This window comes from Cyprinus carpio, chromosome B20 (assembly GCF_018340385.1).
Source record: "Cyprinus carpio isolate SPL01 chromosome B20, ASM1834038v1, whole genome shotgun sequence".
Taxonomy (NCBI): domain Eukaryota; kingdom Metazoa; phylum Chordata; class Actinopteri; order Cypriniformes; family Cyprinidae; genus Cyprinus; species Cyprinus carpio.
The window spans coordinates 13,575,908-13,602,517 of record NC_056616.1 but is presented as its reverse complement, the minus strand read 5'-3'; the positions used below and the strand labels follow the sequence as shown (position 1 = coordinate 13,602,517).

Here is a 26,610-nt window from a genome sequence, read left to right as displayed (position 1 = left end):
AGTGCTTCTTTACCTAAAAACATGTTTGACACCATAACTGGAGTGTTTTGAAAAAATTAAATAAAAAATTACATTTATGAATATAATTACACACTCTGTATGCTGGGCTGTGAGGTAACGGGAATGGGTGAAAGAGAGCACTCGTTGACAGCTCTTCTTGACCACAACACCTTCTACAGCAAACACACTCTCACATGCACACATTCCCCTGCCAGGGCTACACACCAGCCATACCAGACTCAAGGGCATTATGCCCACCTTTCCCCAGCTTTGTGTCAGCTTATTAACTCTAAGCTGTTCTTAGTGGGAACCATCTTAGCGGGAAAGCAGAAGCCAAAGAAACCCAACCTGTCAAAACTTACAGCCATAGTCAACAAATCAGTGCATTAATGTCATTGACTACAGCCAAGGTCATAGCTTTAACAAGGACACAATCACCTGACAACTCCTGTTTTAAAAGATATATTAACCAGTCTGTGAATTCACCACTGAACACAAGATGTTGAAATACATAAATAAACACTAATAAATAAGTACCATAAGACTTTTATCCTTCAAAATAAAATAAATCCAATATGGCGTCCAAGGGAAGTGAAGTGAGCCATAAACACAGCTTAGCTAATATCAAACTATATTGAAATCGACCATTATAAGTACCTAAGTATCAGTAAAAATAGTTCAAACTATGCTAAAATATATTATAACCAATAATTGTTTACTGTTTATTTTTATTCTTATTACAGTATCATGCCATTAGCTTACTTACAAGTATAATACAAAAATAGTTAAAACTACACTCAAAATAGATTATTATAACTAATATTTGTTTGCTTTGTATTTTTATTACACTGTGTCTACACAAGACACGAGTGGTGCGACGCAGCAAAATATTAAAGAACTCTTTATAATCAGTGATGCTGTCAACACTGGATGTGGCGCGGCGCGAAAAATCCCCGACAGAAAACTGCTGCTGCATTCTATTTATGACGTATTGACACAAATTATTTTCAATGGTCCCTTTCTCGTGTCCAGTGTAGACAGACTTTAGCTGTTGCAGCGCGGCGCAACAACTGTCGCGTCCAGTGTAGACACGGTGCAATAAGTATATCACGCTGTAAGCTTAGCAACATGTCAACATCAAACTCTACTTTTTTTTTGTTTGCTACCAGTGTAGAGTGCTCCAAATCTGTCACTATTGAGCTTCCATTATATTAAAGTTGGGATCATGCTATCTATGTAGGCAGTATACAGCAAACTAGTTTTGGGAACAGAGTGCATACTCAGTGCAGTAGGGTGAGGCCTGGTTGAATGGGTGCCTTTATTAACATTATGCAGCTTTCCCGTACTGTGCCCCAGGAGGGTGAGAGAGGTAACCACTGACCTGAAGAATGAGCCTGTCTCATGCCAGTATTTTCAATAAAACAATTTCATTCTCTGGTTTCAGAAATCCAGCATGCAAATATCAGAGGGAAAACATCAAATGGAAAATAAATTGAAATATAATAAACAAGGGGAGAGAGGAAGAAAAAGAGCTCATTTTATTTATTACCTTGGGAAAATCAGAGATCCTGTTACGGCCGATGTTTAGAGTGCAAGCAGAAACTAGCATGATTTTCTCAAGGCTGAATGCAGATATTTGATGTCCCACAGAGAGCCTTATAATTACAGAATATTGACTTTTGGAGGCGCGCGCACACACACACACGCACACACGCACACGTGCACACACGCACACACGCACACGCACACCCACACACACACACACAGAGAATGGGTAAGACAATCATGCTCATGGAGCACTCCAAAACTTCAAGAGACAAACTTTCAATCAACAATCAATAAAGAAATATTTATATGCCTATGCAAGAAGCCTTCTATGCTAACCAAGGCTGTATTTATTCGATCAAATCAAATAGTTTAAAAATGTTATTGATCCAAAACTTTTGTATTGTGTCCATCATAAAAACAGGTAAAATTTCATCTCCTTTCTAAACTCTTTCAATTAACGTATACAGAAACCTGACAGTTTCCCTAAAAATTTAAATTCTAGTCATTTAATAATTCATTTAAAATTAATTTACTCATGTCATTCCAAACTTGTATAGCTTTCTTTCTTCCGAGAATGTTTAAAAAAAAAAAAATTTATTGTCAATGGTCTCAAATGATTTTCTGACCCAGTTGACTTTACAAAATATCTTTTGTGTGTGTGTGTGTGTGTGTGTGTGTGTGTGTTCCGCAGAAGAAATAGTCATACAAGTTTTTGGGTGAACTATCCCTTAAATAAAAGCAGAGATGAAGCATGCATTAGGTAGTGCTGCTCTTTTTATATAGCTTGGTTGCAAACAAGTGATTAGCATAATGTTTTACATGTTAGTAAACACCTTTTCCTTCTTTTCCCCCCAGTGCGATGATGATCACTGGAGAGCTAAAGGTTTAAAAGCTTGTGTGCTGATTGCTGTTTAGCTGTTTGGCGGTTTGGCTGATGCGGCCGGTCTGGCCCGCTTTAGCTTCATGTTTTTCCTGATTTGTTTTAATGAGTTCCTATGGGCTGAGCTTTCCCGCTGATCTCTTTACAGCCACAGGAACCAGAAACTCCATCAAAAAAAGTCTGTGAAAACTAACAGACTAGTGGGAGGATATTAGTGTGGAACACACTTTTCTGCATGTTCTAGAGTGGTTAAGATATTTTGATAAGTTCAACCCTCTAATAAAACCTTTTTTAAACCTCTATAATTACTTAATCTTGCCTTTTCTCCTCTCTCTTGGCTTGCTGTCTTTCTACATGTCCTATTAAGGTCTCTGTCCTTTCTCTCTACCCACGTCTCCCTCACTCCCTCTGTCCTCTACATATTTGACCCTTGACCTGTGATGTGATGCACACGCGTGTATCCGCCCCAGACGGGCCTCAGTGAAACATTTCCTTTGCACTTTTGCATCCTCAGAGAGCTAAACACCCACTGGAGTACTCAGATCCAAGCTGCATCACAACTCTAGTGATGCTTAAAGAAACTCTCTGTTTTTCCCCAAAGCCAAACACAGAGTGTTTACTGAGAGCAGTGGTCAGTTAGGCTGTTTAGACTGTTTACTCGCTCACTCACTGAACCTGCAGACACCAGAGTAAACTATAGAGAGTACAGTACTAACAGCAGGACACAACCACCTAAAGAAACCAGAGCACATTACATTAAGATGAAATACTTAACAAAAAATTATATACATAGCACCTAATATTTTGATAATAAAACTGTAACAAAAATATCCCTACTGTGTTTTTAAAACAATTCTTTGTTCATCAGGCCATTAAGGTTTCTTAGAATCTAACAAAGACAGACAAACTGGTTTAACTAGTTGGTTGGATGGATGGATAGATGGATGGATTTTAGTTGGTTTAGTTGGATGGAGGGATGGATGGATGGATTTTAGTTGGTTTAGTTGGATGGAGGGGTGGATGGATTTCAGTTGGTTTAGTTGGATGGAGGGGTAGATGGATGGATTTTAGTTGGTTTAGTTGGATGAAGGGATGGATGGATGGATTTAAGTTGGTTTAGTTGGATGGATTTTAGCTGATATAATTGGATGGAAGGATGGATGGATTTTAGTTGGTTTAGGTGGAGGGATGGATGGATTTTAGTTGGTTTAGTTGGTGGGATGGAAGGAAGGGTGGATGGATGGAAGGATTTTAGTTGATTTAGATTTAGGGGTAGAATATGAGGAATGGAATGAGGACAGAAAGATCAATGGATAGGTGTAGTTAGATAAATGCATGGATAAATGGATGGGTATGGATTGACGGAAATGTTCAGCTGGATGGATGAATGGATGGATCGGTAGACGAGTAAGTGGATGGATGGATGGATGGATGAATGAATGGATCTGTAGATGGTTGAGTAGATGGATGCATAAATGGATGGATCTGTAGGTCGATGGCTTAATGGATATATATACATAGGTTCAGTTAGAGAGATGAACAGAGAGATGGATGGATGGACAGATGGATGAGGACTGATCAACGTATAAGTGTAGCTAGATTACATGCAATTAGATGTATGGTAGACGAATGGATGGACGATGAATAAAATAAAAGGTTGGATGGATAGGCTTAGTTGAATGGATGGATAAGTTTAGATGCATGGAAGAATGAGTGTATGGATGGATGGATGGACAGATGGGTAAAATAATGGATGGTTCAATTGATGGAGGGATGCCAGATTGTCATGACTAACAAGAGAATAAATATTCTAAAGTAAAGAGTGATGTAACTGGAGAAGGAGTGCTAGAATACATTCCTGTGAAATCTATTAAATGTCCAGGAGCTCTACATAATTACTGCCACAGAACAGAGCCAACAATAAATATCTATAAAAAAAATAAAAAAAAACACTTTATTCATGGATTATACAACTCAAATATTAAAGGAGCTGGATACTTCAGAGTGTATAACTGGTTTAAAATGATTGATCTTATAAGATTCAAGGTGCTGTTTCAGCAAATATTGATTGTCTTTGAAAGCCATGAACACTCAAACAGTATGTACAAGACAAAGAGAAAGACAGTGAATGAGAGACCTACAGAAATCACTTAATCTTTGACTCTCACAATAGATTTATGTAACACTGCATTCGGGATCTCATAAATCAGAACTCTATAGCCTGTTATTGACAGATCAGTGAGCTGTGTGATTGGCTAACCTGCAGGAGGAGTCTCTCAAAAGCAAGGCAGGCGTCCCAGCGCGGGAGGGCAGGATGACGGAGAGCTTGAGCAGCAGCCAGTCCCAGCTGTAGGACCCCACTGTGACTTTCCAGAGCCCCCCAATTGTCCCGAAACAACTGCACATATGAACAAAGCTGTTCGGCTGTAACCCGCCCTGAGAAAGAGAGAAAAAGCATAAGCATCCTTGATTCAACAGTTACACAAAACAACATTCAGTCACTCTGAATTCAGTGTTTACCTTCAATTGTATCTTTGGTGTCAAACAAAACTTCAAACACTGTTTGAACTCCAGAATTTTTTTTTACTTCAGTCCCCATTAATGCAAATCCGTTGGCAACACACAAACTTACTGGGCACACACACTGTGGTAAAGGAGTGTAAACACACAAGTCATCCTGTAGAACAGTCTCTTCAATGTGTTATGAACTCACAAATACTTATGATACTAGAGCAAACCATAATATCATTACTAGGATATAACTCAACATAACTCAGTGTACGTGTTCAATTTTATTTGCGAATGTATATGTATGTTTAGTTTAGTTTAATAAAAATTTTAACAAAAACTATAATGTAGTACTAGTAAAATCATGATTACTACGCGAGTATACAGGATGCTCAAATTGTGAACGAATCATTCTTTTGAAACTGTTCATTTTCCTAATTTGTTCAAACTGATTCACAACTAAAGCACAAAATGCCTCAGGAGAAACTCTCTGAATGCTTTGGACTTTTGAACCCGTTCAAATAAACTGATACACTAAAATTATTTAAACTTCTTAATCATGCTATTCAAAGCAAGAGTTCAGAGAGTTTTACTTAAAATAATACTTAAACAGGCACACTATGGAAGGTAGGGGAGAGAATTTCTACCTATATAAAATGACCATCAGCACACACTGCTGTTAAAACGTACCACCAAACCACAACACACATGCTTTGGTTCCTCCATGTGTGTTGAGACTGAATGTTTGAAAGAATGATGGATCTAAAGGGCAAACTGATTGGTAACTTCATGTATGAGATACAAGCCAAAATGTAAGAGTATGCTTGATTCAGGCTGATGTATCTCTCACTCAAAGTGTTTGTATGTGGTCAGTCTCTACTAAGCTCATTTATTATTGGCATGTTTCAGCCAAAAACACTCCAACACAGAAACACATCCTCACTGACCCTGGTGTTCCCTTAAGGGAGCTTGCAAAGACAGGAAGAGATGGTGAGAGAGAAAGAATGGGATTTCATGTAGCAAAGCACTTTACTCCATCTTGTTTACCCTTTTAGCTGATAAATATAATTTAGCTTTTAAATTAGATCCTGTTTGATCCAATATAAAAAAAAAAATTATAAACATCTGTACAATTTCTGTACAATTACATCATATAATTCATGCTCAAATTTCTAAAGACAAGAGATTCAAACACAAAAAAATAAGGCGTTGGGTGGAGGCAGGGAGCATTTTAAGACAGTGAGGAGGTCTGAGGGACCCAGAAAGTCTGTGGGTGAGGGGGGGTTCACATTAACTCATAGAGCCACATCGCTATGTTGTTGCTATGAACCAGCACCAGATGTGGGAGTATATCCTGTGCACCAATGCAGCCAATGTTTGCTTTAGTCCAGCCAAATGCACACACAAAAGAGACAGAAAGAGCACAAACGGAATGAAAGTTGGCTTGAAAATAACTAGAACAAGCCACGCACCAACAGCAAAAATCAGGCAGACATCCAGAGGGCGGTTACGCGATAGAAGATTGAGATTGAATCATTGGCGGGCTGAGCACAGAGCCCTGTGGTTCTCCTGAAGGTCATTTTCTTAAGATGACAGATTCACAAGATGATTCCAGCCCCATTACAGCCCAAATTTCACAAACATACAATTCACTGGTATTTTGTAACCATGCCTCTTGAGAAACACTTACTTTTATGGGAACTCTGTGTATTTTGTTTAAAATATGAAATTGAGGAAATCACAAATGTTAGTAAGACATCAGGGAGTAGAATTAGGACACACACATCATACTGCACTCCTGCAGATAGAAGTCAAACTCTAGGTGGAAGTGAGGGGGACAACAGACCTCCAAAACTGTAGTAAAATCTGAATGTGCAAGTCTGGAGATGGTTTATGGTTTATGGGTCTAGAACCTTTTCCAACTACTGCAAACTAATTGGCTAAAAATCACTGTAGGGCAGAGAGCAGATGCATATGAAAACTGTTTGACAACTGGCAAAATGAAAAGACAGTTGGGGGTAATTCAAAAAGGCATAACCGCTGACCCCATAAACCCTTTTTCTCAATAATGAACACTTTGCCAGCTAATTTGTATGTAATGAATCAGGGGAAATGTAGTCCTCTGATGTCCATGGCCACATTCTGTGGGTGGCTGGGTTAGGGAAAATGGCAGCACCGTCTAGAAAGACCAGTCGAATTTTGCCAGCTCATAAAATAATGTTGAGAAAATGGATTTTGTTCCAGAAATATCCAAAGACCGAAAAGGGCTATTATAGACTGAATCAGCTTTAGAAAGCTCTAGCAAAATACCCAAGAATCACTCAGCATAATTTGTCGGGCACAGCTTCCTCAGGAAAGAGAGAGAGAGTGAGTTCCAAGTGAACCAAAAAGCTAGAAGAGAAGAGACACGGAGCACTAACCATCACATGACCATGAAACCAGGGCTGAACGTACATAAACACACACAGTGAAGCAATGACTCACAGTATGTACATGCAGACAAACACACTCACGTTCACACAGTGAAAAAAGACCAGCAGAGTTCACATACATGCAAAAAGACCACCAGAGCACATACTCATATTTTACGACAGCCCATCATAATAATGCATCTGATGCTACAAGATGAACAAAAACAAAATATATAACAGCTGTGACTGCACTGCAGAGAAAAATACTGTGTGTGTGTGTGTGTGTGTGTGTGTGTGTGTGTGTGTGTGTGTGTGTGTGTGTGTGTGTGTGTGTGTGTGTTTAACTTGTTCTGTTTGATACGCAGTATGATTGTTCTGGCACTGTAAAAATTCTGTTGGCTTGAAGTTCAGGAAATAACTGTGATCAAGTGAGAAAGATTGGCTGAAGTTTCTGTACTATAAGAGTGCAAATGCTTTGGAAGAACAGCCCTGTATGTTGTTGAATCACAACTGTTTAGCAATATAAACCCACATTGGCATGTTATTCTCTTACTCTCCTCAACATACAAACATTGACAGATGTGCATGTTGTCACACTAACCAGAAGGGCACTCACTTTATAGGATTTGACTGTTAAATTTGCAAACAAACACACAGAAACAGCAAAAAGTCTTGTTTGCATATTTAAAAACATAAATGAGATGACCTGCAATGAGTGTGTGAGTCAGTTTAGAGGTTATGGTCCAATGAACTTTTGCCCTGTCATTTAGGGTGTGTATGCTTTTGCTAGACGTTCAGATTCAACAAACGCTGGTTGACAGATGAGAACTGTTAAAATGATGAACTAAACTATACTAAAACTGTTCAACTAAACCGACAATGGTAGAAAGCTGTTGCACTAATGCTGCTGAACTAAACTAACCAAAATAGGTAGGAAAGAATGTATAACCAAAACTACTGATCTAACTAATCAAATCTAGTGGAAAATAACTGTTGAAATAAACTGTTGAACTAAACTGACTAAAACTAGTGGAAAGCTGTCAAACTGAACTAAATAGGCTTGGTGGAAAACTTGTAACATTCAAACTGGTTAAAACTGTTACATTAACATGGTTGAACTTAAACTGTTGGAAAGCTGTTGCACTAACTAACTAAACTAACTAAACTAAACTAAAAAAAACAACAAAAAAACATTTAGTCTATATTGTTGAATTATACTAACTTTAATTGATTAACGTAAAATTGTTAAACTAACTAAAACAGTTGAAAACTGTAAAACTAAATCAGCTATAAAACTGCTCAATTACAACAAATCTGCTGATAAATGTACACTACAATTGTTGAACTAAACTAGAACTACAGAGAATCAGAAGAACTTATAGACTAAAATGTTAAAAGTAAAAATGGTCAAGATAAAACTGTACAGCTAAACTAAAACAAACACTGCAGGAACAGGCTAACTAAAACTTTAGTTTTTCCACATAAGTCTTCTACTCTACTCTTCAACACTCTATTCCACTGATTATAATTATTGTGCCTGTGTGTATTTAAGACATGTACATGTCTTACATGCCTGTGAGTATTTTTACCCTTCATTTCAGACTCTGCTGCTTAACTTATAAACAGCAGAGCACCTCTAGAACATATGTGTGTGTGAACATGTGATCCCACATGAGGTTCATATTTCCTTAGTGGCCACATGGGCGATCTGCCCATCTGTAGTACTGCTCTCTGTCTGAAGGAGGTGCTGTGGGTCTTTGACTAAAAGCCACTGAATCTTACAGGCCCCCCATCTCCTTCTTGTTCCTCTTTTCTTCTCTTTCTGTCTTCAACACTGAATCTCTTTCTCTATTGTTCACTATGTTTGTCATGGCTATTGATGTCAAATCTATAGTAAAAAGTTTTTGAATATACACCTTTGTCTTGTTACACAGTATTGTGCAGCAACACACAAACTGTAAAAAAGCTTGAGTAAATGTACAAGAAAGTTCTGCAAAGTCACAGGAGGCTCTTTGTTTTGGCACAATGCCTAATTTGTATTCTGGCAGCAATTAAAAGTTCATAGCATTGCTGTCATTTGCGGGTAAATTTACATTTACTAATTAAATATAAGCTTTGGATTTCTGGATTCACACTCATTCGGAGTCATCATAGTTCACCCAAAAAAGAAATTTGTGTCATTAGTCATTATTTTTGTTTTCTTTGGGCACAAAAAGTATTCTTGTAGCTTCATAAAATTACGGTTGAACCACTGATGTCACATGGACTATTTTAACGATGTTCTCACTGCTTTCTGGGTCTAGGAACAATTCAGTTACATTGCTGTCTATGGAGCCTCAAAAAGCTCTCGGATTTCATCAAAAATATCATAATTTGTGTTCCGAAGGTGAACTAAGGTCTTACGGGTTTGGAATGACATGAGGGAGAGTAATTAATGACAGAATTTCCATTTTGGGGTAAACTAACCCTTTAATGTCGCTAGGGAATAGGTTCTCAATTTCTCATGTATTTTAAATGTGGGTGTGGCCTTACCTAGACTCATTTTGATTGGCAGGTTCTCTTTGCTGGCTGCCTCGACCAGTTGTCTCCTCACTTCCATCACTGCCTCCTTTTGCTTAGCAACCAGCATTGTCTCCCACAGCAACCGTGCAGTGGCAGATCTGTGGAAAACAGGCCAGGTAATAAGGACTCAACCTCTTTTATTTATAATTCACATTACCCATAAATGCAAGAGCTAGAAGAGAAAAGACTTCAGAACAAAATCCAAAAATAAAATTTAAATAAGACTTAAATAATATATTAAATACAGACATTATCATTATCAAAACCCAAAGTGATTTAGAAGCCAGTGTTTTATTTGATTTGATTCATTTAGTACTTTTACAAAACAAAACCATGTGATGAGTTGTTGTATAGAACTGATGATGATTTGATTTGAACCTAAGGGGTTGCAAAAGAGTTTAGCAAAAGAGGGCTGCCCAAAGAACGAGAAGATCTTTCACAACAGTGTTTCTCTATCCAATGATATACTACTACAGGATGACAAAGAGCTAACAATAAATGGATGACAAAGAGCTAACAATAAAAACTATAAAAAACTCTCAAACAAAACAAAAAATGAATGTGTCAGTGGATGTGAGATGCCAAAGCTTTACTGGTCAACTAAAAGTTGTCGCAACAGAATTTGGGGTAACCTGGATTAAGCTATTTGCTCTAGGGCAGTTTTTCCATGAATGCAGGTCCACAAACCCCTATGGGCTCTTGAGGGAACTTCAGGGGGGTTGTGATTTGATGGAAACCTAATAAATTATCATGTAAAACAGTATTTGATGTTTTGGGTTGTTTTTTTGTGTGGTTTGGTAACCTTTTGGTTAGCATTCAGATCTTAAAGGAGTAGTAAACTTCCAGAATAAAAAATTCCTGATAATTTACTCAACCCCATGTCATCATGTCTGTCTTCAGTTGCAAAGAAAAACAATCAAAGGATTTTACACCATATAGTGACGTGACACACAGCTAAGTATGGTGACCCATACTCAGAATTTGTGCTCTGCATTTAACCCATCCAAAGTGCACACACACAGCAGTGAACACACACACACCATGAACACACACCCGGAGCAGTGGGCAGCCATTTATGCACCCACTGAAACTGCACGTTGGACCTTCAACCTGTTGGTCACCATTGAAATCCACTATATATTTTTTGTTTTCCTCAAAAAATTTATTTTCAACTACAGAAAGAAAGACAAGTGAGTAAATTATCAGGAATTTTTTATTCTGGAAGTGAACTAATCCTTTAAACCACTGTACAAGCTATTTCAGTTGTATGTGTTCAAGGCTATTCACACAGGACACATTACACTCGAAAACAGCAATACAACATAATGGACCAAAATGCATGGGGTCTTGAGACCCAACAAAAGTTGAACTTCTTTTAACTTGACATGGCATCTTAAAAACGTGGCACCCAAGAAGCAGTCACATCACAACAGCAAAAGACAATCCATTAAGTAAGTGTTTACACAGAACAACAATTAAAAACAGTATAGATTGGCACGAGAACACGTTGCTAGTCTTTCTGTATTGCTCTATTGACTATTCATCATTTTCAGTCTCCTGCCCATCCATCAGGGGTAAACAGATCCATCTTAAGTAACTGTACAATCATTATTCAGCAAGGGTTTCTCAAATGATCTCATCTTATGACATGTGATAATGAGGCATCATCATTCTGTTCTTCATCACTGGGTCCTCCTCTTCCTGTCTTTAATCATCTGCTGGATTGGGTGTGCGTGTGTGTTCCGTCTTATGTGCTGCTTGTCTTATTAATCAGGCATTGGAAACTTCACACAAACTCTTGATGGGAGAACTGACAGAATAAAATGAAATCATGGGGGATGGGCATGCAGCCTGAGAAAACCTCATGTATATAAGCAGAATTTTGAGAAAAGGAGGAGAAGAAGAAGAAGAAAAAGAGTAAAAGCCTGAGAAAGTGAGGGTGCAGGACATGAAACAAAGGACAAGAAATGCGAACGGGGCAGAGGAGAGACTTGAGGGTAAGTGACGGAGGGTGGGGGTGTTTTACTGACACTGAAACCAAATGTTAAACCTGCTCTGTTTTTCTTTTGCTCTTTTTGCTTTTCCTCTCTCCCTCTGTCTATTTCTCTCTCTCCCTTTCTAACAGTTGCCATGTGTTGGATCTCAGCTGTAATGTGTTCCAGACAGAGTTTTGGCAGTGCTAGAGAGAGGCCTGACTCCTTTACTCCAAAAACAAGAAAAAAGTGGGGGAACAAAAATGAGGAGGACAAAAGCCTACATAATAAACATGGGGCTTGTTGTTCTAAAGCATAGACTTGTGTCGGGAATTACGAGCGGAGGGACAGTACAAAAAAACATGGCAGATAACGCAAGAACACGAACTGGCACAGTAATCTGGAGATATGCAAAATGTGACCCAAAAAAGGGGGAAAATTTGAGAAAAAAAAGATCACATGATGGGCTGGTCACACTTCCTTGCCGATTCTTGCAAAAGCAGAAAAAAAAAAGAGTTCCATTTTTCTAACAGACTGTAAAATCGAGGAATGCTGAGCCCATTGTGTTTTCAGATTACACTTGATTAAGCACCATGAAAGTAACCTAAAACAACAGACGAGAATATAATGAAGCTGTACACTACCAGTCAAAAGTCAGGACACACTTTAGTGAATTCATGTTTCCCATGATAGTAAAAACCTTTCCATCTGAAGTCTTATGCTTAAATGCTTAACATTAGTTTAAGTAAAAGTAAATCAAAATACATTAAATGAGTTTGACCAGCAAACAAAAAAGAAAAGTAAAAGTTTATAGACTTTTTTGTTTATTGTTTATAGACAATAGCTATAAACAAGCAAACAAAACAAAACAAAAAAAGAAAATAATAATAATAAAAAAAAAGATTAGAAAATAAGTAAAAAAAGGTGTGTGGGGGGGGTATGTTGATTCAGGAATTGCAGGAAAAGCAGTCAACAAGTATCCAACATGTTAACTCCTTCAAAATCTACACTATAAGGCTGCGTTTACACTTGGCATTAACATGCGACCTGTATCCGGATGTTGTCTATATACACACTGAAAAGACAAGTGTAAACGTGCTTCTGATCGGAATGTTATCCGATCAGAGTATCCTGGTCCAGAGGTAGTCGAGGGCTGCGTTTACACTTGGCATTAACATGCGATCACCGTGATCTGATCAAGCAGATCGGATCATCAGTCAATCAGAACATGGTGCATTTACACTTGGCAACATCAACTGACTTTTCTAACTGCCAAGTGTAAACACAGCCTTAGTGTCTGCATTCACAGGTCGACATAATGCAAAAAGTCACCCCCTATTTCGAAAAAAAAAATAAAAAAAGACAGAGAACACCCGTGTGTAGCGCTAATGAGACTCCTACACTTATCACTGATTTGTAAAATGTCCCATGACTGAACATGCTTTTCAAAAGAAAACCCACCACTTCAGGTTGACTTTGCACCAGGCCATTCTCTGCAGACTTATTTAAATATTGCGCAGGAAAGACAGATCCGATTGGTTATCAAGATAGAAAAGTCAGTAGATGTTGCCAAGTGTAAACGCGCCGTGTTCTGATTGACTGATGATCCGATCTGCTTGATCGGATCACGGTGATCACATGTTAATGCCAAGTGTAAACGCAGCCAGATACTTCTGACATTTTCTGGTCAATACATAATTCCCATTTTTAATTTGTGTAAATTCATAGTTTGGATGTAGAAAATAGCCTAAGAATGACTAGGTTTTGAGTGGTAGTAAATACAGACTACATCAAGGTATCTTAAAGAGATCTTTAATGGACGAGCAAATGTTCTGCACAAATCTTTGAAACCCGGTCATATATGTAACAGTTCATGTATGTGGGTAGGTAGCGTGTACTGTGCAATGAGGCTGAATTGATTTTGCATGTCATAAACAGATGCACACATAGTCAGCGTAGTTTACATGCCAGAGTTAAGACTGGACCCTCTCTTAGTGCATGTGTATGTCGACTCTGCGTGTATTCCAAGAAGACGAGTGGTCCGTTTGGAATGTTTCGGAGGGGCAACATGGTTCCAATTTACCTCGAAACCTCCCCCCTTCTATACTCCACTCCTCTCCTGCAGTGTACCCCAGGCTCGACATCCTGACAAGGGGGTTCAGTGAGTTTGGATATGAATGTTTGCGCTGCATTAGTACTCTAACCTATGGAGGGCAGTGTTGGACCGCAAAGACAAAATATTTATTACCCATTCCTGCCACAACCTCCATGTAAGGTCCAGTGTGTGTGTGTGTGTGGTAGGTAGGGGAAGTTCAGGGTTCCTGGAAACACATGACTGAGCACTTAAGAATGGACTTCAACTGACTAAGTATGCCTGAACGCCTTAAGATCTGACTTTATACACACACAGTCACTAAATTGCATCCAATATCATTCCAAAATGTGATTAACATTACTTAAATGCCATTTCTCAATAATGCTTCGGGTGTGTATAAATGTAATGAACTTTAAATAAAATCCAAAACAATATGGAGCCAATGTTACACCCGCAATTTTACACAGATATGATGTTATGATGCCATAATCGTTGTGACGGGCAGAATGATTTAGTAGACAGTGATTAAGTCTGTGTTTATCAAAAACAGGAAATAAACAACCCCCCTCGTTAGCAGCATTCAATCCAGGTCAGTTATTCTTCAATTACGCCCACTTCCAGGACTAATGATACTATGCACACATATGCATGCTTGCACACAAGGAGACCTGGCAGACGCTTCATGGGTGAGGTGCGTGTTTTTCCGTTCTCATTACAATCTGTAACAGGACTCTGAGAGAAATAAACAAAACTAAAAATAAGAAACAAAAGCAAGCTGAAACCTGGATTCATCATCAAAGAAACAACGAGAGCACACACACAGGCCAGGTTTTTTTTTGTTTTGTCAGGGTTTGATAGGGGAAAAAGCAAAGGAAATAGGAGCGTAAAAAGTTTTTTAAATCTGAAAAGTATCTCCAAAGCGAGCTTGCCATTTTCACTTCAAAGACAAATGTCACCCGTCTCTTAAAGATATTGGAGAATGACTGTTATGTAAGCGTCATTTGGAGAAGTACCGGAGATGGCAAACAAAGAGACTTTAATAAATTGGGCTGTTTCTAGCCTTTAGATCCATAGAGAATGAGATTATGTAATTGGCGGTTTTCACTGATAGCTGCAGCTGAATATTTTATCTTTTGGCTTGGTTTGATGTGTGGTTTTAACAGGTATTTTAGTGAGCCCTGTGAGTTCTAGCATAAAACTGCCTCTCTGTTGCAATTACCATTCAGGTCTCCAAATCACCAATTACTGTACTGTGATATAATGGTTTTATATAACGGTATATACATATTAACATATATATATATATACATATATATACATATACATATACATATACATATATATACATATACATATACATATATATACATATACATATACAAATTTAAAATAGAATTTATTTTTGTGACGGCAAAAACTCCAGTCTTCAGTGTCACATGATCTTTCAGAAATCATTCTAATATGCCGATTTACTGCTCAAGAAGCATTTCTAATTATATCCTCGTTGAAAACAGTCATGGTGTACTTTTTTTGTTTTTTTTATTGGTTTGGATTTTTTGATAGAACAGCATTAAAAAGAACAGCATTTATTTGAAATAGAAAACTTTTGTAACACTAAATGCCTTTCACTTTTGAACAACTGAATGCATCCTTGCTGAAAAAAAATATATATAAATTTATTATAAATAAATAAATAATCTTTCTGACCTAAAACATTAACATAAATACATAAATGCAAGTATTAACTATATTTACTGTTTGATTTTTGTGTTGAATGGTTCAATTAAGTTTACGGACAGTTTAGTGGCTATTATCTCTCTCCATAAAGATAAGTATCATTCTGCTAAAATCTTTGAGCTAAAAATGCTACACGCATAAAACCAACATCCTGTTACATAAATCTAAAAAAGACTGGCACACACAAACTCACAAAAATACACATTGCAAATCTCTCTCATCTGTGGCTCATTTTGTTTCATGTGAGACTCCCTGAGCGGAAGATAAATCCCAGAGAGCAGACACTAACCTTTAACACACAATGAATGGGAGCACAGTCACAGGTTCAGGAGCAGCTGCTGGCGCACTCACAGCCCGCTGGGGGTTTAGAGTTTCTGCATGTATCAATACTGCATGTCTTCATCTCTTTTAAACCTACTTATTCCTCCAGCTCCATTACAAATAGATTGACTTGACAATCAGTACAGCCAGAGGAGAGGAGAGGAGAGGAGAGGAGAGGAGAGGAGAGGAGAGGAGAAGAGAGGAGAGTGGAGGAGAGGAGAGGAGAGAGGAGAGTGGAGGAGGAGAGGAGAGGAGAGGAGAGGAGAGGAGAGGAGAGGAGACGAGACGAGACGAGACGAGACGAGACGAGACGAGAGGAGAGGAGACGAGACGAGACGAGACGACGAGAAACAAACCAAGGTGAAAAGAAATAAACAGAAGAGAAACAAGATGATGAGACAGACCAAAATAAAAAGAAATGAGAAGAGGAGACACAAAATGAGGAGACACAAACTGAGATAAGAAGAAATGAGATCAGAAGAAGAGACAGGATGATGAAACACAAACTGACATGAGAAGAAATGAGACGAGAAGAATAGAGACAAGATTATAACAACCTAAGATGAGATGGAGAAGAGATAAGAAGGAGAAAAGAGAAAAGAAAAGAAGAGAGGGCACAAAGTGAGATGAGAAGAAGTTAAGATGGAGATGAGATGAGAAGACAAGAAGGAGATGAGGTGAGACAAGACAAGAGGAGATGAGACAAGATAAAATGAAATGAGATCAGACAAGGTTATATGGAATAAAAAAAGCTGTACTTTTTTAAAATTATGTTCCAAAAACTAAATCTCTACGTCAGAGTCGTGTGTGGGCCTAAAGTGAGACTGACACCATATTCTGATTTAACAAGCAACCTGTCAATCAGAGAAAGGGAACTAGTGGGAGGGATACAGTAGAGGCTAAAGAGAGCGTAAACAATATGATCTGTCAACAAAGACTCAAGTACTCAACGCTAAGCATGACAAATGTGACAAATGACAAAGTCAGTCTTTTCAGCTGCCAGTAAAATAGTGTGTGATATATGTGTCTTCTCTCTAGTGTTGTTTTCTCACAGTGCAGTGTGGTCCATTTCTATCCCCTCTACATACACACACTACCACTTTCATGGCGATATCCTCATCAGCTCTAGTATAACATGCGGGTTTAATGCTGGCTGGACAGGGCACACAGTTGGGTAGACGGTAGTAAAACATAGGGTGTGTCACACACCCCTACATAAGCAAGGACATAGTTGAAGTATCCCACACACACAAAATCAAAGCACCACCGCTCTACCGCAGTGCCAAGAACAACCTATTACACCAGCCTGACTGGAACACACCTGACCACACACACACACACACACAAACACAATCTTCCAGACCAAAAACAGATTCTTGGCCAATTGCAATTGTCTATTTGTATTACTGGAGCGGGGAATAAAGAAGTTAGACAGGTTGGTTGATGTTGCAGTAGAGCAGAGCGTAAAGCAGTCCTTCTTTAGCTAACCAAACGTGAAGTCTTGAAATCTGCTATAACCGAAACTTCACACACAGCACAATCAATCCCACCAGAAACTGCATATGCTACCATTTCGAAGAACATAAATTCATGTCCTTAGTGAAGTATTTCAAAGCCAACCTACCAAAACACCAGACACAGCTTTCATTACAAAGGCGTTCAGATTTCTCCCACAACCACACTAAAAACACAGAGAGATCTGGACGTTTCTCCAGTCAGACCTGAATAGGCGCAGTGTACAACCAGACTGTTATTAAAAGACGGGGTTCGCACAGGCGAGGAAGAGGAAGTCTCCTATCAGCAGCCCGCGCCGGTCGCCTCAAGACGGCCGTCTGAAATGACCACCCATAACAACACTAAATCCAGCGACCCTGAAACAGAGCCTACAATTACAAAGGGAAACACCATACAATAAAAAGGCTAAATTAGCCAGACAGCCCACAATTAGAATCTTAAAATAAAACCTTTTATAAATATTTTTCAGAGCCTATAGATATGGCTGGGCTAGAATAACACAATGCAGCCAATTACATTCACCTGAGCTGACAAGAACAACGCCAATATCAGCACGCAAGGGGCCACAAAAACCCAGTCAGAACCATTATTATTAGCAGTGTTTGCTAAGGCAAACATCCCTATTAGTATTGCTCACTCATTTGGGTTACAGACTGAACAGACTCCACTTATAGACTCCACTTCTGTTCAAAATAATGTGTTCTACATAAGAAAAATAGAAACCAAGGCTCACTGGAAAAATGTGCCTGTGGCAACCTTTGTGCAAAATAATATTACATCGCTTTTTGTATGTTTAACAATACACTTTCAAAGTGAAATGCCCAGAATGTGGGGCTAAAAGTGCGTTCAGTTTCATCTAAGAGAGATACGTGAATCTGACAACGATCATTGTTGTACATATCGTGGTGGTTTGGAAATGAAATGCCTGCCGAGAAGCACTATTATGATAATCGTCTATTGCGTTTGAAAATAATGGAGCTCCTACACTAAACCCTACCCTAAACCTAGCCAGTAATGTTAACAAAAGCAAACATGATATAAAAATTCATTTGTTGAAGCAACCATGCCTTGTTTGCTTTATTCTACAAGTCTGATCTCTTTTAATGTAACTTATATTTTACTGGATGTGTACAAGAGCGCTGTACATCACAAGTGTAATGCTGTACCAGGTGAGTTATCAAGCAAGTTTACTTCATCAGAAAAGTCATGTAAATGTCAAAATGTATTTTGAGGTGATAGCATTGTGCAAGGATCCACACAAAAGTATTTCATCAACCTGCCACAAAAATGTGTGAAAACTAATGAAAGTTGTTGGCGTTTTAATGACACTAGTGTTAATTTCAGATGGAAACTGTATTAAAATGTATGCATAGATATGTTTTTGAAGTTCTGCAAATGTAGGTAGAGAGTGAGTTATCCCTTTGAAGTTTAGTGTAAACTAAATTTTGCACAGACAAGCACCACTCATATTTGTTTTCAGAAATCTCGAGGTAGGAAGCTGTAGAGGAATGAAACTGAATTAAATTATTTGTGTTTAGATGATCTGTCTGATATGTGCATATTCTTTGACCCAGAATATTGGACTGGCAAAACTCGGTCAGAAATGAATGACTCAGTTGGCATTATACAACTGTCTCAAGAGACGTTTAAGGACATTAAGAGTCTAGGGAGTAGAACTGCTCTCTTGAGGTTCAGCTGGGCCCTGTCAGAATGCATCAAAAGCTTCGATATTTGCCTGGAGCCTGTCTAGACTCTGCTAAACAAACCCTAGGCTTGTGACTCGCTTCCCTGCTGAGCTAAAGCTAGAAATCCCCACGCTCACATTGAACGGATTTGACTGCGTGGAACTGGACCGGTTCTCCTCCACTGAGTCCTGGAGCTCCAGCGGAGAATAAGCTGGCCTGAAAAACAGGGAACCGGTATAGATACAGAGAGAGTGGGCAAAATAAATGCTTTTTTTTTCTCCCCCCAGAAACTTAAATTAGAAACATAAGGGAGGTGAAAAACACTGAACGTGACATTGGAATACTAAAACTACACGCAGTAACACAAAAACATTCTCTCATGAGCAAATGACCATTTCTCAATTAATGTGCAGATCACGTCATGACAGAATGACAGAATGAGCACATACTGAGGTAATTAGCACACACGCCTACACAAGTACTAACAGACAACTGAAAACAACATTACAAGACAAAATCTAATACTGTATCTCAAAGCAGTCAGCATTTCACAAACACTTTAAAAGCATACTTATGATTTTCTTGCAAGTATTATTATTTACCAACTATAGATATCATTTACAAAAATAAAAAAAAATATTGTATATACTGTATATATGTATATATGAATCATTCTGCCACATTTTTTTGTTTAAACTAAATTTACTTTTTTAACATTAACATTTCAAAATTATTTTTATTAAATTTAAATGATTACGTTTCTTATAATATAACAAAATATAATATAATAATTGTATTTGTACAACAGAATGTTGAAAAGTTCTGTAAATTTGTTCCATGACCATAAATCTAATTCTGATAAACCAAAGTAAGGTTATCTGTGGATACCGTACTGTCGTTATTCCACATTCAACATTTTGAAAACCTCCATGGATTATGTGCTCCACATATAGGGTGGCTTATATACAGTGAGAAATGAATCTAGAGCATCAGGTACACACCACCTCACCTTTGCATTTGGATACACGTTCAGGACAGGCTTATTTAGGCTCAGAGCATGCTCTTTACAGTCCTTCAAAGAAATGTGCCAAGCCTGTCAGATGAGCCCTGTTTCACGCTGCTCTAGTCAAGCACATGATCGACCAAGCAAAAGGCATTTTCGCATAAGGCCAACATTTGCATAGACTTATAATACACATCTCATTAAAGGCGAAGAATCTCTTCAGTGGTTTTGTGTTGATCAATTAATGTTTTGTAAAAGATTCAGAGAAGGTCAGAAAAACTAAATTCTGACTGTTCTTGCTATAGAAAACGTAGGCTATCATTACGAGTGGCCCTCAAGGAAAAAAAAATGTTACAAAGGTGGGAAATATGGGCCTTTTAAAGTGCAACACAATGAAAACCAATTCCAAACCCTGTCAAATACGCACTTTTGCACACATCCAGTCACAGAAGGCTCTTCAAACGGAGACTTGTCCTATTCAGTCTCCATGCCATCTGGCTAACAGTGAGCTCTTCTATATTTACATGGAGGTCTCAAGAGTGTGTTTGTACTTAGCACTGCGGTGCTACTGTAACCAGCTAATGGCAGTGAAGGGATGTGGCCATGTGTCTACATCTGTGTGTGTATTGTAAAGGTAAAAAAGCAGATTTGATGCACTCAACAACAGTGATTAAACAAGGTTTAGATGACAAAAAGGCACAATGGGAGCCCACAATGGAGACCAGACAAATCTGGCAGCATTGGCGGCACAAAATGTAAAGGGTGAAACTGGTTTATTCATTGATATAGCTCATAGAGAAGTTCCTATCCCATTAACTCAATCACTCTGGAGCCGGATTCTTTCCGCAGGCAAATGTGCTCTCTGAATCCCTGCCTGATGGGATCTGGAAAGAAAACAGACTTACGAAACAAGTTCCTCCTTTAACAAACCCTCACGTCTAACATGTGGTTTAGTCCTAATGGGTCGTAAACAGTGTTTGGGTTTCCATGCTAATGCCATTTGACTTCCAGTTGAAGTAGGTTTAGTTTTGACATTGCTGCTTGCTTAAAAAAATCTTGTATCAAGAGAATATTTTGTCAATATCCAATGATCCACCACAAAATCATCTGCCAGAAAGGTTATATGGTGTCAATTACCCCAAAAATTCTAACAGTTGATGTTGACACTCAAGACTGAGTTCAGTCAAAGGCCATAAGTGCAATACATTTAGCAAAAAATTCCCATCCAAAAAGTATGACTGGGTTCATTTAGGAAAAATATTATGTTCCATTCAGACAGTGAGCGAGTTCACCAAATACGTGTTCAAACAACTGAGCAGCATGACAATATCTCACAGAACAGCAGAAATTTGGGGTCTTTCTTTACCACATCCCACCTCGTAGGAAATGACATTGGCAAAAACTCCAGCAAAGCCATTTAGTTATTCAAATACTCATTTATGATGACAAAAGAAATGGTTGTTCTCCATTAAAAATACTTGGCTGGGCATTGTTCCTGTGCCAACATGTGTGGAACCAAGTCTCATGGTTTCCTCAGATCTTTCCTACTGTGGACAGAAAGACTTTGAGAACAGTCATGATTATGCAATATATTTCTCTAATCCTTTACCAGAACTGAGGTTTTTGGTCTAAACCAAACTACAGTAGGGACATTACCCTTGGAACAGTGATGTCATAGGGGCCAGTTTTACTAAACAGGGCAAATTAGTGCAAGAGCGCAATTCCAAAACAGCGCCGAAGGTCGTGGAAATTTCTGAGGTTGATTTACTAATAACATACAAATTAAAGAACACAGACGCAACATCTAATTTACATATCGACCAACACCGTCACTCATAGTTGAGGGTTCTAAGTCATTTATTTCCCAAAGCAAATTAAAAATAACATGGCTTGGCAAATGATATGTTTGGATAATGTGTTCTTATTGCATTCCAAATAAATTGGGAAAAAATTTGGAAAAAATCCTCTCCCTTCTACCACGCACTCTCTGTTCTTTGCAGTGCCTCCTCCTAGCAACAACAATTGCAGTCATTTAATTTCATTCATGTAGTTTAATGCTTGGGTGTCAAATAATGGCTCAAATTACCAGTAAACTGACGAGCGCAAATGTTAGTAAATAATGTTGCATCATTTATTTTAATACTCTCCTCCCATAAATATTGCGTCTGAAAGGGAAACTCCAACAAATGCATATTCAATAAGGTCAGGCGCAAAAATAACTGTGTTCACGCCTTTTCAGTGCTAATTCGTCACTGCAAGTCTTTAGTAAATCCTGACAGTACTATTTTAATGTCCAAAGACGGTTTGTGCTGGCGCAAGCTGTTAGTAAAACTGGCTCCAAACCATCAGATAGATAGGTCAAAAAATGATGATGTGTAAATGCAGCTTTATAGAGCGGCTGTGGTCTATTATGTCCTTAAAGGGGTCATATGATGAGATTTCAATTTTTCCTTTCTCTTTGGAATGTTACAAGCTCTTGGTGCATAAAGAAGATCTGTAAAGTTGCAAAGACTAAAGTCTCAAATCCAAAGAGATATTCTTTATCAAAGTTAAGATTCTGCCATGCCCCCTAAAACGGCTCATTCAAACACACCCCCACATCTCTATGTCACTATGTGGAAATATTTGTGTAATGCTGCCCAAATGTTCACGCAAAGAAAGAAGGTGTGGTTTCAGTAAGTGCAGTTAGTGTTGATGCAGCCTTGTCAGGGAGATGCTGTGTGTTTCTAGGCGAAAGAAAAAGCACTTTATTTGGCCTTCCGAAAAGTAGATGCATTTAGGAATCTTTAAGATTACTTACAATAGAACAGCAACGCATTTTATGGACGACCGTTTCATGAACCTAGGAGAGGAGGTAATTCTGAATTTGCTACTGGAATATGGTTTTTTTGAATTAGGTAGTGTATGTGTTTTTTGTTGTTAGTTTGTGTATTTGCTATTGACTGTTCAAATGTGGAGTTTTGTGCATGTGTAGAGCTCCTGTATCTAGTGTGTGTGTGTGTGTGTGTGTGTGAGAGAGAGAGAGAGAGAGAGAGAGAGAGAGAGAGAGTGAGAGAGAGAGAGAGAGAGAGAGAGAGAGAGGGTCACATCACAGAGTCAGCTGTCTTAACCGTCTGTGGCTTGTGTACTGCAAACACATAGGAGCTTCATCACTGTGTCTGTCACGCGACTCTGTTCCCCTTTCGAGCTTGAACTGATGGTAAAACCAAGGACATTATTAACTGTCTTTACATTTATTTTGAAAGAAGAAGCTTGCGATTAGGGAAAGGGGCGTTACATTTCCGACAAGTGCTTGCGTTGTTTGGCCAATCACAATGCACTGGGTCAGTTGACCAATCAGATCAGACTGCGCTTGTCAGAAGGAGGGACTTTGTAAAAAATGATGCATTTGAGAAAGGCGGGGCATAGAGGACCTACAAAAATGTACAGTATTTGAAAAATAATGTGTTTTTTGAACATTAAAGCATGTCAACATATTCTGTTATTCCAAATACACAACATAATATCTTTAAAAAAAATCATATGACCCCTTTAATAATTATTAAAAAGAAGTAATGACAAGAAAATGTCCTCTGCAGATGTTCTATTGCCTGTCATTTGCTTCTTTGTTCTTAATTTTAAAAGTGACTGTTTACTTGTGATTTTTGACGCTATAATTACATTTAGCATGTGTGAGCATATTTATATCTATATACATTTGATAGAAACAAAGTATATCATAATTTATATATACATACATACATATATATACATACATACATACACACACACACACACACACACACACACACACACACACACACACACACACACACACACACACACACACTTGAAGTAAAGATTGGTAAAAGACTGTTTAAATCCTGTATGACTCTGTAGAATAAGTTATTTAAAAGTCAATGGGGTAAAATAACTTTTTATAATGACTTTCAGTGTATGGACCAAAAAACAAAGCAAAACTTTTTTAAATATCTGTCTTTGTGTACATACAGGTTTCGAGTGACATGAGGTTGAGTCAATTATTTCCATTTCCATTTCCAATTTTTGGTTAAACTATCCCAAAACAATGACAAAGTTGTTAAATGTTTGTTAAATGAGTTAATACTACAACCAGCCCATCTTAAAGATGTGATCAGTTTTAAAACGTTAAAAAGTTTAAATACTGAAAATTCAAATAATGTGTAGCTTTATAAACAGTAATGGAGTTATAATTCCACCACAGTGTGAACATGATCTCATCGCATATTCATCATCTGGCCTTTACAATAGTGCTTTTGTGCATTTTCTGAACCGACTTTAGTTTTGCTGAGCTAAAGAATAAACCTAATGATACAATGTTTCCATGCCATAACAGTGTAAATGCTCTTACTGGTTCTGTGCCAAGCAGCCTGGTGCCAAGATGCCCTTGGTATCAGCTGTCTTCTTCAGGTGTGTGAGCTCCAGCATGTCCACCTGAATGTCAGTCACATGACCAGGCAACTGTGGCAACACGGATAGGATTTTCTCAACCAGATTGTCCCCATGGTGGCCAACAGCTCCTATTCAACAGTCAGGAAAAAAGAACATTATTCACAGTAATTCAACACAACAACAATGATTTAGCCCGTAGTGTCTTGACTTAAGTACTAATGATTGAAAATAATACAGTATATAGAACACACCTGTAAGATCTAGAGTTCTGTCAATAAACACTATTGATGCTTTATTGGGGGCTGACTTCCTCCTGTTTTTGGCCTGTGGATGACTGGCCAGCTCCCCTGCGATCAGACGGCTCATCGGACCCACAGAAAAGCTCTCCTCACGGGTACCGATGAACTCAAACAGGGCGCTGAGGGCTGATGCGAGGGATTTAATCTGAATCTGCAACTCAGGTGGGAGAGAGTGCATATCCACATCCATCAGACTCCCAAATCGTTTTTTCTCCGGCCTCTTCTCATTGATGGCCTCAAGATCCACTTCCAACAAAGGGAAAATTTCAGAGAAAGCAGGCAAAAGGTGGAACTGTTGTGTCAGAGGGGCAAAGACCACAGGAGCATGCATGACCTCAGCAGTATAGTTCATATCACCCATCCACTCACACAGTTTTTCTTCAAACTGGTCAAACACCGGGTTCCCCTCCAGATCAGTGGTCACATTATTCGCAAGCAGGTGAATGGAGTGAGGAACAGTTGTGAAAACCACGCAGTACTGGAAGTGACTGAAGGAAATGATGTCTTTGATAATGTCCGCGGTTTTACCTTTCAGCACGGTGCTGACCACAAACACAGCTTTGGGTTCATTCTGTCCGCCTGCTTCAAAGCTTGAGAACTGTTTGATGTTTCGAGCTCCAGCCTCAAACAGAAGCGCAGCTCCTCCGTTCCAGTGCAGACTCTCCGAGCACCGATCATCCATGAAAACAACAGCCTTTTTTACCTTTGACAGCACCTTTTCCCACGTCTGACCGGGAAAAGACATGACTCCATCCGTGGGCAACATTTCCGCAAATGCTGGGGTTTTAAATTTAGACGAACGATAGCAACAACAGAACTTTCAAACAGACACCATTCAAAACAAACCCATGTGAGTCTCTCGAAGGTGACGTGGCGCAAAGGCGTCGCATTAATTATGCGTCATAGTCATAGACTGGTCATAGTATAACTATCAGCTGGGAGTTTTGAAAAGTCGAGTACTGTATAATATAAATAATTCTTTATCCACTCTTGTACCAATTTTACAATAAAAAACAGGCCACTATTCATTCTTTTAACAGCAACATAAAAAAACAAAGAAAAAAAGACTGACTGCAAAGACTTTTCCGTTGATTTACTACACACACAACGTATGATTTTATGTAAATGACGTTTTTATAAATGACGCGGTTTGCCTTTGAATTCTGTTCACTGTTAAAATTCAAGAAAATTAAGAGTCAAGTAATCGATTTTTCTGTAAATATATATATATATATATATATATATATATATATATATATATATATATATATATAAAAATATATATAGATATATATATATTAGGGCTGTCAAATGATTAATCACGATTAATCACATCCAAATAAAAGTTTTGTTTACATAATATATGTATGTGTACAGGGTATATTTATTATGTATATATAAATACACACACATAAATTATATATTTAGAAAATATTTACATGTATATACATTTATATATTTATATTCTTATATTTTATATTATATATAAATATATTTAATATATAATCATAACATATTCTTCTTAAATATATACATGCATGTGTGTGTATTTATATATACATAATAAATATACACAGTATACACACATATATTATGTAAACAAAACTTTTATTTTGGATGTGATTAATCTGTGATTTGATTTATATATAAAATAAAAATGTGT

The 26,610-nt window shown here is 38.1% G+C and overlaps 1 protein-coding gene across 1 annotated transcript in view; it reads right to left on the bottom strand.

Annotated features, from left to right (window-relative positions):
* Positions 1-25,841, bottom strand: part of LOC109048162 (sec1 family domain-containing protein 2-like) — a 108,757-nt gene extending 82,916 nt beyond the window's left edge. Inside the window, exons 1-4 of the mRNA XM_042747488.1 lie at positions 24,900-25,841; positions 24,608-24,776; positions 9,880-10,007; positions 4,689-4,864 (exon numbers count right to left, since the gene is read on the bottom strand). Of these exons, the coding sequence (XP_042603422.1) occupies positions 4,689-4,864; positions 9,880-10,007; positions 24,608-24,776; positions 24,900-25,713 (1,287 nt within the window). The 5' untranslated portion in view covers positions 25,714-25,841. The remainder of the gene's footprint in view (positions 1-4,688; positions 4,865-9,879; positions 10,008-24,607; positions 24,777-24,899) is intronic.
* Between the last annotated feature and the right edge of the window lie 769 nt (positions 25,842-26,610).